Source organism: Ornithodoros turicata, chromosome 7 (assembly GCF_037126465.1).
Source record: "Ornithodoros turicata isolate Travis chromosome 7, ASM3712646v1, whole genome shotgun sequence".
In the NCBI taxonomy this organism is placed as follows: domain Eukaryota; kingdom Metazoa; phylum Arthropoda; class Arachnida; order Ixodida; family Argasidae; genus Ornithodoros; species Ornithodoros turicata.
In genome coordinates this window covers 10780485-10794865 of record NC_088207.1, presented here as the reverse complement: position 1 = coordinate 10794865, position 14381 = coordinate 10780485, and the positions used below count along the sequence as shown (strand labels likewise).

Here is a 14381-nt window from a genome sequence, read left to right as displayed (position 1 = left end):
GAAGGTGAAACTTGAGGTGCTTATTGATGGCAATTGAACTGCGCGAACAGAAAGTTTTTTCAATGATGTCGGAAAGCCTGCGAAGGAACCAAATCTTATGCCACAGGTGGTGGAAAGCATATGATTCCCCTTATACGAGGGGTGTTCAAGTCAAACCGGGACTTTCTGTCTCCTGACTGTACAAATGGCTCGCGCTACTTCTTTTTCGTCATTTTTACACGCGACAGGCCTCCGCGTTCACCACATGGTAGTCCAAAGTTCGTGCAAAACAGAAGACACGTGCTAGACAACATGGCCGACAACGAGGTGACCGCGCACATCGAACAGCGAATTCTCATGAAGTTTCTCGCGAATGAAGGCGTAAAGTCATCTCAAATTCACAGAAGACTTCAGAAGGCACAGAAGGCTCAGTATGGCCTCGATACACTTAGCCGCAGCAAGGCGTTTGAGTGGTGCAAACTGTTCCAAGACGGCCATACATCAGTGCAGGACGACCCCAGCCGGGGCGGCTCAGAGCCCAGTGTCAGCGTTCCTAAGAACATCCAACTTGTGGAGCGCCTGATCCTCAAGGACCGACGGATAACATGTCTCGAGCTGGCTCGAAAGACGGACCTTTCTGTGGGAACGTTGAACACTATCATTGTTTGCCTTTGTGCCATTAAACGCATAATCTCTCTCTCTCTCTCTCACTATCATTCATGAACACCTCCAGTTTCGGAAAGTTAGTGCCCGTTAGGCCCCGTAGCAGCTCTCCGTGTTTGACCGGCAGAGAAGACCGGAAATCTCCCAAGAGCTAAGGTACCGTTTCGATACTGAAGGACAGCCGTTCCTTGATCGGCTCATCACGTGCGATGAGACGTGGGTGCACCATTTCACTCCTGAGTCTAAGCGCTCATCAAAACAGTGGAAGCATCCGGGCTCGCCAGCTCCCAAGAAGTTCCGAAGCACCCCGTCTGCGGGTAAGGTCATGGCCACGGTTTTTTGGGACAAGGCTGACGTTGTTCATGTTGATTTTCTGCCCAGTGGTACCACCATCAATAGTGCATATTACTGCCAGGATCTCGGGAATGTGCATAAGGCGCTGAAGCAAAAGCGGTCGGGCCTTATCACCAAAGGAGTCCTCCTCCTACAGGAGAATTCACGCCCGCATACCGCGCATCTCACGGCACGCACCTTAGAGGAACTTGGCTGGGAGTTGCTGCCACATCTCCCTTACAGTCCAGACCTCGCCCCCAGCGATTTCCATTTCTTCAGGCCACTGAAGGCGTTCCTTGGGGGCTGCCACTTCAGCTGCGACGACGAGGTCAAGAATGCGGTCCGATCATGTCTGCTACGCGCCGGTAAGGATTTCTACGCTGCTGGCATCAAAGCCCTCGTGAAATGCTGAGACAAGTGCATTAGTGCAGCTGGAGATTGCGTTGAAAAATAAAACTAATTTCTCGCCTGTAAGTTCATTTTACTTTTGCGAAAAATGAAAAGTCCCGGTCTGACTTGAACACCCTCGTATTATGATAATTGCCTACGCGCGCCTAATTCGCGCTTTTTTCACAGTTGTGTTCGCTACCGACGCGTGGGTTCACGCAGGGGCCAAGCACATGGCATACAAAAATAGATGCAAGAATGTGAGGATCGTGTTGGTTAGTACTGAACATTGTAAATAACGCACGGACAGCGTTGAACTGGTGGACAGAATTAACTCCAGCGGAAAGGGCCTATGAAAGCGGCCTCCACGACCCAGCTTCGAAGCATGAGGATATATAACAGCGGCATACTTCTTTCAGCGGATTTCTTCATGCATAATGTAAAACCCCGAGACTATAGGGAGCACGAAAGGACAGACACAACACGAAGTCTCAAACACAGCTGAAAATTTTGCTTCACATGGAATAAATATATACACAAACAGAGGGAAGAGAACAACCAGTTGAGTACAAAATAGGTCAGTTCGGGAGAACAAGAAGTCTGCTCAAGGCCGGACCGAGGATTACGGATAGGTTGCTGACACAGTTCCCACAAGAGGTTATGCATAGGGTTTCTCTCAAAAGCCTTCTGTGAAAGTCCACTTCAGAAGCCTTTACAATGGACCTTTTCCATATTCGCGTCGCCCCTGGCGGTGGAATGTCGAACGTCGTGTCTTTCCCCTCAATAATGGTGACGCTTTACGAACGGTAGTAGCTCATAAGCACCAAATGCTCATAACCTCCAAACGCTCAAAACCTCCAAACGCTCATATGCACCGAAAAAAAGTTGGTGGTTTTGAGCGTTTGGTGGAAATGAGCAGGAGGGGAGAAGCTGCTCATAAGCACCAAACGTCCAGAACATCCGAATGCTCATATGCACCGATAGGCCGGAGACCACAAAGCCCGGGTCTTCCTCTCCCGCATTTGGAACAAGCTCATAGGGTGAGAAAGGTGGAATGAATGGCGACTACCAAGGCCGCTTATGTGTCTGTTTGAAGTTTATGTAACAGCTTGGTCCTGCTTGTATGTAGTCAGAACGAATTTTCCTGGAAGTTTATTTTTATCTATCGTGAGTCAATTGGTGTTTGAACGCCGTAGTGTCCGCCCATTCGGTCGAACGCCGTTTGGTCTAATCACGTTTGATCGAAGGCGTTTGATCGAACGCCGCTTGATCGAAAACCGTTTGATCGAAAGTCGGTTGATCGACGCCGTTTGTTCGAAAGACGTTTGTTCGAAGGGAGTTCAAAACTGCATGCACTGTGTCATCCGCACCTCTTTTTCTGTAGCTTTTGACTCGAGCATGTAGCGGACGACGACAACGACGACAACGATGGCCACGCGCGTGGAGCACCGGCTTCAGTTCCACCGGCGCGGCCATGGAGACAGGCCACAGTCATCGCCTCTCCGTGGCATACCATCATCGCCGGTCGGGGCTCATGTAGTGGAAGTCCTCCACATTTGGTGACCCGGACAAAGAACATCACGTCCGGAGCAATTCGGCCCTTCACCATCCCAAATTTCTGACCACGCCATCGAGCAGCACTACCTCCGGCACACACGGCCCACCTTCACTCCTACCGCACTCTTCGCTCTCTCTCACCTACGCTTCTCTCTTCGCTCAAGTCTTCTCACGCTTCTCACTGCCGGCCGCGACACTCGAGCCTTGCGCTCACCTGCCGGTTGCGGCAGTCGCGGCAGCCGACGCCTCGGCACACTTAAGCCCGTCTCGGCACCTCACTCACTCCACCTGGGACTATCGAGCTTAGGCTCCCGTGCCGGTCGCGGCACCCCAGGACCACGACACCGAGCGCCTCACTCTCTCTGCGACGGATCGCTGTTCCCGTCCACACCTACCACAAGGATGACTCCTACACACGGATGCTGTTCCCATCATCCCCCCCTCTGAAACGCCGCCAACGTGTGCCGTGCCCCTGTTCCCGCTGTTCCCTGTTCTTGCGATGCGTCCGCAACGCATCTGACGGCCGGGGGACCCCTGTAGCGGACGACGACAACGACGACAACGATGGCCACGCGCGTGGAGCACCGGCTTCAGTTCCACCGGCGCGGCCATGGAGACAGGCCACAGTCATCGCCTCTCCGTGGCATACCATCATCGCCGGTCGGGGCTCATGTAGTGGAAGACCACCGTCCTCCACAGAGCATACGGAGCTGGCAATCAGGGTATTCTGCTTTTTTTCATTTTTATTATTATTATTTATTTTTCTTTTCTTTTTTTGCAGAGAGACCGCTGGTTACTTGCACACGTTTGTAACTTACGAACCAGTCGGACACATGTTGAAGAAAATTGCCCCAGGTTGGGAGCAGCCGATACTCTGTGTTTCTTCTGGGCACCCTTCTGATTGCTGGTGACATATTTAAAGGGAACGGTCTGAAACGGGATAGCCATATGTGCGCGAAAGCCACTCGAACTCTGTGGATGCCAAGAAGGAAATTTCGCCATGGCACAACGAAAGATATTAAATTAACAGCATATAAAACCTGAGTTCAACCTCGTTTAGTGTATGCATCTGCAATCTGGGTCACTACACATGCACGCTATCCGAAAAAATAGAGAAAGTACAAAGATCTGCTGCCCTGCTTATCTTGTCTAGGTTTCGAAGGACTTCTTCGGTTACATGTCTGTTGCAAGAACTAAATTTAGATTCACCTGCACATAGGGGAAAAGTAAATAAACTAAAACTGTTCTTTCTCCTATACAATGGTCAGTTGATTGTCAACAATAATACATTGTTAAAATTTATCCACATTCAACAGGAATAAATAACCGAAAAATGTCATAAATTTATTTTTTATTTATTTGCCAAGAATGTTTAATACTTGAAATCAATTATTATTTGACAAAGTGGGTTAGCATGAGGAATGTGTTTACGAGCAAACGGGTTACACGCAGTTAAATGTTGCTTAGGATAACGGCATTTAGAACTCGGGCGTTCAACACTCCAAGTGAACCAACAAAAAATCGATCAAACGACCGCTGCCGTTTCGATCTTCGATGAAATGTCTTTCGACCAAATCATATGTCGGCACAGTTCCTATAGAAGTCGACCAGGATGCACATTCCCCAAGGCCGTCAGTCGTGACGTTGCCCACCTCAGTGAGGCCAACAACGGCGAGACCTTTCATCGTCACCACAGTGAATTAAATTCGCCTACCTGAGGTAGAGTGTGGTTGACAAAACGTGTAAGAGAAAATGTGGCCGATGAACGGATATCAACATGGAACGCCGTCTACTCCATAGCGCCTTAAGCTACTTAAACGAGTAAACACAAGAGAAAACGAGTAGTAAAACAAACGGAAGAAATATATAACATTAAACTGAATATGTGTTAGAGGTTCAACGATAACACCCAGTGAGCTTGAACTAGCGGTGCAGGAAGGAGGATTGACGCTGCACAGCGTCGCAGTCAGGCACTGGCGTCATCGAATGGTTCTGTAGCATTCGCTACAGTTCCACAGTATAAAGTCTGCGTCGTGAAGCGTACATTAGAAGTACTTTTTGCATGTGCTACAACGTGTCTGTGTTTGCATGTTCTTGCCTGTTTAGGTTTTTTTTTGTCTAAATATCTGTCTATTTTCATTGTTTTGGCACGTAAATTTCCGAGTTCTACTTATAAGAGGAAGTAATGTTGTTCTTGAATGCCTAAAACGGTGGGCAAACAGAAATGAGTTGAAAACAAATTATCCAAAGAACCAAACCAGTCATCTTCGAGACCGAAGGTAGAATAACTATAGGAGCGAGAATGTGTACAGCATGTTGGATGGAGTTTCGGAAAAAAATAGTCCCGGAAAAGTTCGTCCCGGAAAAATTGGTCCCTGGTTGCGTGGCGGAAGAAATGGTCCCGCGCGGTTCCGTGCGCCCAAAAATACAGGAGCGTCGTTGTGGACATCTGATAAACCGAATCATAGCCAATCAAGTGCTATCATTCGCACTCCTCATTTGTTCGAAATTGGAAGACATGCTTTGTTCATTAAGGTTAACGTTAATTTAAAAAAGCATGTCTTCCAATTTCGAACAAATGAGGAGTGCGAATGAGGAATAAATGCTGCACGCCATTTAATGAGGAACATAAAATCGGTTCCATTTGCTGCACCGCTTGTATACAAATTGCGTCTGTTCTTTCTGTTCCTCTCTTTATTTTGCAGAGTACAGACAACGCGACAAGATCATGAAGCAGTTCTGCAATGTCTGCTGCCTTCTCCTAAAAGTGAAAAAAAAATAAAAAATAAAAGGGAAGAGTCGTCTTTCTCCAGAACGAAAATTCAAATCTCAGTTCTTTCTTATTCTCACTGATCAGGCCATATCTTCTGTTTTGTCGACCAACTCGTGGAGTGGTAAAAGTTGTTTGGATTTCTGTAAAACGCTAACAACTTGGGGCAGCGTCAATGGGAACTTGAACTGGAGAATCGCAGCAAAAATTTTGAAGTAAAAATGGTAGACATCGATGCCAGCGAACTTATAATGGAATATCCTTTTGTGTCATTGAGAAAAAGAGAGGACGCCAAACAAAGAGACGCCAAACAATTTTTAACGTACACATACAAAAAAGCCTCCAAGAGATATATCTGAATCCTTGCATTTGCGTCAGCATTCTATTTTCTGACCACACCAGCTACTGTCGCTGATGCTGAAAGAAGTCTCAGCACAATGAAACTGACCGATCAAGAATATCTTGCGCTCAATCAACCATAAGAGATGTCAGGCTTTCTGAGTTCGTAGTCAACCGAAAACATGATTATCATGTCTCTGGACTATGATGCATTGATTAACCAACTTGCGAAGAACAAGGCTCGAAAGAAGGGTTTTGCGCAAATGTTCACTGCAGGCCTATGTATGCATAATATAAACCCTATATCAATATCGTATTCCAGCTTCTGCAGTGTAAGTGAACCCGGACATATGTTCAGAGGGGACCACGCTCCTTGTTGCTAGAGCCCTGGGAGCTGAGTGCCTTTCGAGCTAGAATCAAGTCTTTTGTCCTAGGCTGCCTCCATGTCTATGAAAATAAAGCTCAAATTGAAATCCATAAACGAGAAGGCGCTATTCGTTCTGGCTACATACAAGCAGGACCAAGCTGTTACATAAACTTCAAATTGACACATTAAGCGGTCTTGGTAATCGCCATTCATTCCACCTTTCTCACCCTATGACCTTGTTCCAAATGCGGGAGAGGAAGACCCGGCCTTTGTGGTCGCCCGCCTTTCGGTGCATATGAGCATTCGGATGTTCTGGACGTTTGGTGCTTATGAGAAGCTTCTCCCCTCCTGCTCATTTCCACCAAACGCTCAAAACCACCAACTTTTTTTCGGTGCATATGAGCGTTTGGAGGTTATGAGCATTTAGTGCATATGAGGCACAACCTTTACGAACTGGCACGTACGTTGCGTGGAAAACTAGCAAAAGAAGATTGGAAGAAAAATGCGGAAAGAGTGAAAGCGCATTGTACTCATTACCAGACCCCAAACGCCCGCGTAACCTTGAAACCGATTATCTCCCCACAATGAACATGACAGTCGCCCGCAGGTGGGTCCATGGCGATGTTTTCCGCTCAAAGATGGCGGACTCACGGGCTGGGCATGCGCATACGTGTTGTCGGAAATGGTCCATTGTTTCATCTCATAGAGGGAAGCAATCTGAGCATTCCTCCAAATGCTTGGCAATTTCGGAGTTTGAAGCTTTATTTTTTACTTTTAACGACGACGATCATTTAAGCAACGTTTTGTCTGGCCAATATAACAGAAACCACAAGCTAGGGGGATCTGATAAACAACGTTTGAAGAACAGGGGACGAATTCGTTCCGGTGATTCTTGCAGGTAACTTCAGGTTTCGCAAAAGGCGTGAGGCGATCAAGACGGAAGTTGTTCTTGAAAACAAGGTTGGCTTGAAATTTCTTCGCAACGGCCAACAAGTTGTGAGACACTTTGTTAGACACTTCCACAAAGTTTCTCACTAAATGTCTAAAAGTGCTTAAATAGCCTAAATAGTCTAAAAGTAGCCTGTCAATCATCATTAGTTCAGTGAATTCGTTTCGCACTTCATATTGGAGGGGTAAAAAAAAGTTACCTTTGCTTGCAAATTTCCGAGTTCGCACATACTTACATAATTAAACTTACGATACATGACATTCACATCAGGAGGTGTCAAAATACGAGTAAGAACAAATGCCGCTGACCGCATGATCCTAGGTAGCGTATTTTTTTTTAATTATTATTATCAACGACACGTTTTCTGGGACACCCTGTATGTTCTCCCCTGTATCTAAAAAAAATCGGTCCTATTACGAGGAAGACTTGTAAGGGGACGGAACGGCTCACGAAGACAATCGTCGTAAAGAGAGCATGTTAAATTTATGAGCTTTCATTGTATTCCCACGCGGTCTATAATTGTTATATTACGTGGTGCTACGACCAGAGACAATATCTAAATATACATAAATGTAACTTCATATATTGTATTAGTCTTACACACGCAGTTCATCCGCCAGCGACAATGAATGGTTTCCATTGTAATATTCGTGTTTCGCACGTCAGGACTCCTAAAAGAGCGCCTGTACTTACCGGAATAGCTATGCATAAAATAGTGGGACACCCCCTGAAGAGCTGTGTCACAGCTGTTGAGCCAATTGTGCATCTTGTCGCAATGCTATCTTGTCTAATTTTACAGGCGCCCCAAAGAAAGCTGCGGCCGAGTTTGCAATGACGGCGAAGCGGTTCACCAAATGGACAAAGTCCATTGACCGCCGCAAGTAAGTACATTACGCAAGTGTACACTACACAAATACGTCTTTAAAAAATTGCAAGAAATTGCAAGACTTCGAAAATTTAAACCATAAAATGATATTTGGTGTGGAGTTTGCGTTTTCTCATTATGAGCTGAAAACCTATCAAATTAAAGTACGCCCTTTCCATTTGTACACTCAGGTGACAGAGAGTCCCGGTTTGACTTGAACACCCCTCGTACTTGGAAGAGCCGCTTAACGCTACATATACGTATGCCTTTCTTATGCGTCTGATATTCAATCTACAGTCATTCCATTCCCATTCCGAGGAATGGAGATGTGTAAATTCCATTCCTAGTACTGGAATGGATTTGAGAACCGCATTCCGCTCCTTTGTTAAACGGATAATGTAAACATGTGAAATTGCTTCCGCGCGTGTGTGCGCGAGTAGTAATGTCTAATGGATTGTTTCCAGCTACCGCACAGTGTGCTCGTAGCTTGCAGCGCATGTCGTTTCTCCTGTATGCGAATGAGTGTCCGCGTTTTGCGCAGTGCCGCATAGATAGGCGATTTTACAAATATTCGCGCGCCGCCAAGCGCGCGTCGCAAAGCGGCATGGGAACTTTGAGGGACACTGCTCCGTCGTCTGCTTCGGTTATGGTTTACCCCGGCTGACGCTGGTCCTGCGCACACCGGGAATGCTGTTGTTCTTCATCTACCTCCGCCGCTGGCAGCCTCGTGGTGTTCTAAAACACTCTAAGTTCCCATGAGCCTTTGCGTGCCACAGGTGGCGCTTGCTTTTGTAAAAAGGTTTGTTGAAGATCTTGCGTAGTGTCGGGTCATGGCCCGGGCGCTGCCCTGATATCGTGCACGTCACAATAATTGCGAAGACGGTTTCTGGGACGTGCGCTCTTTCGGTTCGCACACATGTCAGCGCAGGAAACTTAACACGCTCTCTCCTTCCAGCCCAATTATGACGCGTATCGCCAACGACAACATGATGAGAGTTGAGAAGATTTTCATCATGCCTGGTGGAATTCCTACAAGGCCGATAACGATGAGGTACATCACCTTCTTAAACCGGGACAATTTCATATGCGCGCTACATTGTTCCCCTAAGCAAAAATGTCCCCTTTTACCAACGGAGGCAGAGGAGGGAAGGGAGAGGATGGTTACATGCTTAGCCTAGCCGTTAACGTCAGAAATTTTAAAAATCATGAAAAAATGGCTAGGAAGCAAGCGAGCTGGTGAAGATGATGCATAATGTAAAAAACCCCGAGACTAGGGAACACGAAGGGACAGGCACAAACACGAAGTCTCAAACACAGCTGAGCTGTGTTTGAGACTTCGTGTTTGTGCCTGTCCCTTCGTGTTCCCTAGTCTCGGGGTTTTTTACATTAGACCGAAAAACCAAAGGGGCTGCCAGGCACACATTTTTTACATTATGCATTAAAAATCATGTTCAAAAAAAAAAAACTGGGGGTGGAGAAACCCCTGGTAAGCAGCATGTCCGCTATCCAGTAAGGTTCGGGTCCCGGGATTTCTGCATAATTTCATGTCCCGAAATCCTGAGATTATGGGATTTCGCGAGGCCACGTATCAGGATTTTAAGATAAAATTTTCGGATTTCTTGACAGATGAATACTAGGCGGTATGGAGTGACTTTAGGTTTCAGGTAGCTCTTCACCGAAAAATATCATTTGCAATCCGAAACCGGACAACGTGACAAAGATTTTAGCTGCCGACTCATATGAAACGCGCTAGCCGTGGCCGAGAACAGCCCCGAAGTGGCATTAAAGGTCCTACGAAATCAGAACGAATCTTCCGGTTCATAAGGCTACACAAAATGTTGCTGAATGTCTCTCTCTCCCTCTTTCTTTTTCTTTTTTTTTATCCTCAGGAATATGTTTGAAAGTGAAACGAGAAAATGGAACAAAGACTAGACCAGAGAAAGAAGACTACAGAACAAAGAAAACTAGACCAGAACACGACAGATACTGTGGACGAATAAACGGCGAGAAGTACAAGACGAGCCTTTCCATGTATTCTCACTAGTGACATTCCTCAGAACAGTATAGCGGAAGACGAAAGAGTCATTGATTTTAGCTGCAGCAGATTTTAGTGCAGAACGTCATGTCTTCTTATGCACTGCTAACGGCGGGAAGTATCATAGGGAGCAGCCGCAGGATATTCCGTAGTAGACGACAAGAAGAGACGCGTTGCGACTGTAAAGTCGATATATAATATATAATAAGTGCTAATATAATACGGGGCGAAACGTTTGCCCGGTGACAATTTTTGTTCTCTCTCTCTCTCTCTGTTTTTATTTTCCCTTCCACTAGAATGTTCCGTGAGGATGACGCGCTGCATCACGATTTATTATAGGGTGGATGTGCAGGTGGATACAGTCCTACCCAGCATCCAGGGGATGGTGCAAAAAATTCCGTTCCCGAATCCGTATTCAGAAGTCCAGAAAGCCCGGGATTGTAAATACGACTTGTGATTTCGAACCCTAGTATCCACCACCACCAGCGAAAACACACGCAAGCGGGACCAGCAACCGGACCGCGCACCGAATGCGGAACACCACGTAATACTTCCATGATACAACGCGCAGTAATTCTGTAGAACGCCACCTACTGGGAGCAACTGGGTGGACGCCGAGGTGCTACATCGCGTCACCATCGCTGCTTCTCGCGAAGGAGTTAAATCTGTCGAAGTAAGCGTTTATAAGCGTTACTATTATCGAAGCATTTGTCGTCTGCTCGAACTGCTGCAGCGGCCATGCTGAAAACCGTTTGGAGATCACTCTGCTGCTGGGCGAACGTGAGCAGAATCCCGGGCACCCCCTCTGGAATCCAGCTTGGCCTGATAGCAGAAGACCACGGAAGGGAGCCACTTCAGCGCCACGACTTCAGCGCAGCACAACGACAACGAGCTCTCTGCCCTGCGGACGTCGACGACAAGCTCCGCACGCTTTCAACAAGTCCCATTCTGTGCACGAACTCCCTACTGTGGAGTGATGTATCCACCGGCACGCACGGCCCTTCGTTCCGCTGGCTTTCCGCCGCCGCGTCTTCGGCGTCCTCCATTCATTGTCTCACCCAGGCATACGAGTCTAGAGTCTGCACGTTACGTCTGGCCCAACATGCGCACCGACCTCGGTGCCTGGACACGTTCGTGCGTTCCCTGCCAGCGAGTGAAGATTCAACGACACACCATAACCCCCCTAGCCAAGTTCATCCCACCTGATCACAGCTTTGTCAAGACCCGCACAGATCTTGTTGGACCACTAGTTCCAACCAATGGCTTTCGGTACATCTTCCCTTGCATTGACCACTTTAGCCGATGGCCCTAGGCCAGGGGTAGGGAACCCGCGGCCCGCGGGCCACTTGCGGCCCAGCTGCCTACAGCTGCGGCCTGGCGCAGACCGAGCGCACGACGAAAATCCCGGTGTTTAGTTGGGCGAATTCCTAAAGCAAAAGTGCGCTCTCTGTGTTGCCTTTCCCGCGCTTAAAATTAACAAAAGGTGTTTGTTCTATTCTCTAAACCATAACTTTGTGAACGCAACAAGCAAGCTTACAGTATTAGTTGCACTTGTGGAATGGGCGGCTTGTCATTCAACAGAGATTAATAATTTCGGCAGGCTAGTTTAGACTTATTCGGTGCTCGAATCTCATCTACGGCCCCTGGGGGGGGGGGGGTGAAATATGGCCCTTGGAACTGTGGAGGTTCCCGACCCTGCCCGAGGCTGTGTCCCTTCCCAACATCTGCGCTTAGACCGTTGCCAGAGCCTTCGTCGGAACATTGACCTCACGCTTCGGCGTGCCCTCAACAGACACCTCCGACCGTGGCCGCCAGTTCGACTCCACTCTGTTTCACGAGCTGTGCACACTTATCGGGACTAAGCAGATCCGCACTACAGCCTACCACCCGGCCTCAAACGGGCTCGTAGAACGTTTGCACCGTCAGGTCAAGGCTGCCTTGCGAGCCTCTGACAGTTCCTTACCCTGGGTTGAGCGCCTTCCCCTCATTATGCTGTGCATTCGCACCGCAATCAAGGAGGATTGCCACTTCAGCACCGCTGAACTGGTTTACGGCTCTCCTCTTCGCCTTCCCGGTGCCGCCTCCACACCCTCCTTCGAAGTCGCCGTCCGCGACATGGCGTCCTACGTGGACCTCTTCCGTGAGACATTCCGTGGCCTTCGTTCCCCAAGTGTCCTGACTCCCATGCGCCGGTCTATCTTTATCAGTCCGGACTTCCACATAGCCACACGCGTTTCTTCGCCGAGATGCTGTACGGCCACCCTGCAACCTCCCTACGATGGCGCTGCTAAAAGCATTTCCGTGTGTGCCCCCCTCGTGGTCCCGACACGGTTTCCTTGGACCGTTTCAAGCCGGCATACCTGGACGTCGCTCCTGACGAACCCCTCGCCCCCCTCGACTCCGACAAGCACGCTTCGCCACTTGCCGCCCCTTTTCGTCATCGCCAGGTCCATTGGGCACCTCAGCTGGTTGCATACAGTCTTTCCCCGTAGCCGGACGCATTCGCCGTCTTCACCATCTTCATGGCATGGCACTGCAGGGTGGCATAGCTCACGAGCCGGTTCCGTTTACTGCACTGCTACATTCATCCATATCGCGCATCCTCATCCGTTCATCATTCGTCGCCTGTCATGTGTTACCCTTCACCGCATTGGTTACCCGCATCATCCAAAGGCGGAGAGCCCTGTAGCCGCCGTGCCGCAGCCACATTGCCATTGCCTGTCATCCAGCCACATCTTCACCATCATGGTCTGTCGAACGTACACCGAGGTCTCATTATTCGTGTACGTACCTTCATCTGGCATTAAACAGCGTCCATTGTAGACTACGGTTGTCGGGATCCCTTGCTCAACAGGCAGTTTGGACTCAACGGACTCATAGTTATTAGATATGGATATACAGGCTACGTAGTTAAATGACGTCGTCTTCGATATCACGTTTTTATCAAGAGCTATCACGAGATTCACTTAGAACTAGAACGTGTCACACGTTCTCTGGGAAGCAATCTGTACTCTCACCTCACGCTGCGGCTTTCGACACTTTCGCGGCGTCCGCGGGATTGACGGATTGCTGTGTGAACGTGACAAGTTCACCGACATCTCCGTCGTTCGCGACTTCCGCGGCATTCGCTGATGTGAACGTGCCTGTAGGCACTGCACCCTATGAAACCATCAGAGAAGCAATAGTCAAACGCACAATGGCCTCCGAGCACCGTCGTTACCAGTCACGTATTACCAGTCACGTCGTCACCAGAGCGTATTCTGTTTGAAATGACGTTTCTTCTGTAACATGTCTATTGAACTGCTTTTAAACAGTTTTCTTTTCTCTCTTGAAGGAACCTAGTGTACTCCCCGGAAGGACAGCTCTTTCCAGGCCTAGAGGATGCAATCAACCAGAACCCGCTGGATCGCCAAGCGTTTGGGCTGCAGACAGCGTTACTAGCTGACATCCTGTGCCAGGCCAAGGACTATCTCATGGTCACGCCAGCTTGACGTCCACCAATAAACACAGTCTCTCTATATACTCTATTTCGTTATCTGGAGTGATTGCTATATGTTTCTTGAAAGGTCGACTAAATTTTGCATATCAAGCTGACGCTTTGGACGACATCACCGACAAAGCGTGAAACTGCTGCTGGTGCTGTCCTTTTTATTGTATACGTCTAACTTAGTGTCTTGTGTCGAGTGCCACACTTGTGATGAAGCTGCGGCACAAAATACACACATACGAAAGCGATGTCCACGTCAGACGGTCATCATCTCACGTGCTCCAGAGTTAATACAAACGCACCTTCGCCCTGCGGAGTGAAGACAGACACCCTATTGACGCTTAGAAATAATAATGGGAACGGGTGTTTAGAATATTCCACTTGCGTATAACAGTGGTCTTCGTCGTTTGCGAGACCCTGCGAATCAACGTCGTTCGAGTCAGAGCACTGCGCGGGTCTAATTTTCAGGCACGTGCCCGGCCCAGGCCAGGCTGCTACGGCCCGCACCCGATCTGGGCCCGACATCTTCTTAGATTTCCAGCCCGGCCCGAGCCGACTCCACCTGCCCGGACCCAGCCCGTACACGACTATTTTCACGCTCGTGCCCGGTACCAGCCCGCCTGTGATCTCTGTGCTCTCGAGGCATATTT

At 48.5% G+C, this 14381-nt stretch overlaps 1 protein-coding gene across 1 annotated transcript in view; it reads left to right on the top strand.

Annotated features, from left to right (window-relative positions):
* Positions 1-13764, top strand: part of LOC135400448 (N-acetylated-alpha-linked acidic dipeptidase 2-like) — an 86824-nt gene extending 73060 nt beyond the window's left edge. Inside the window, exons 17-19 of the mRNA XM_064632280.1 lie at positions 8144-8225; positions 9165-9260; positions 13579-13764. Of these exons, the coding sequence (XP_064488350.1) occupies positions 8144-8225; positions 9165-9260; positions 13579-13735 (335 nt within the window). The 3' untranslated portion in view covers positions 13736-13764. The remainder of the gene's footprint in view (positions 1-8143; positions 8226-9164; positions 9261-13578) is intronic.
* Positions 13765-14381: the final 617 nt, after the last annotated feature.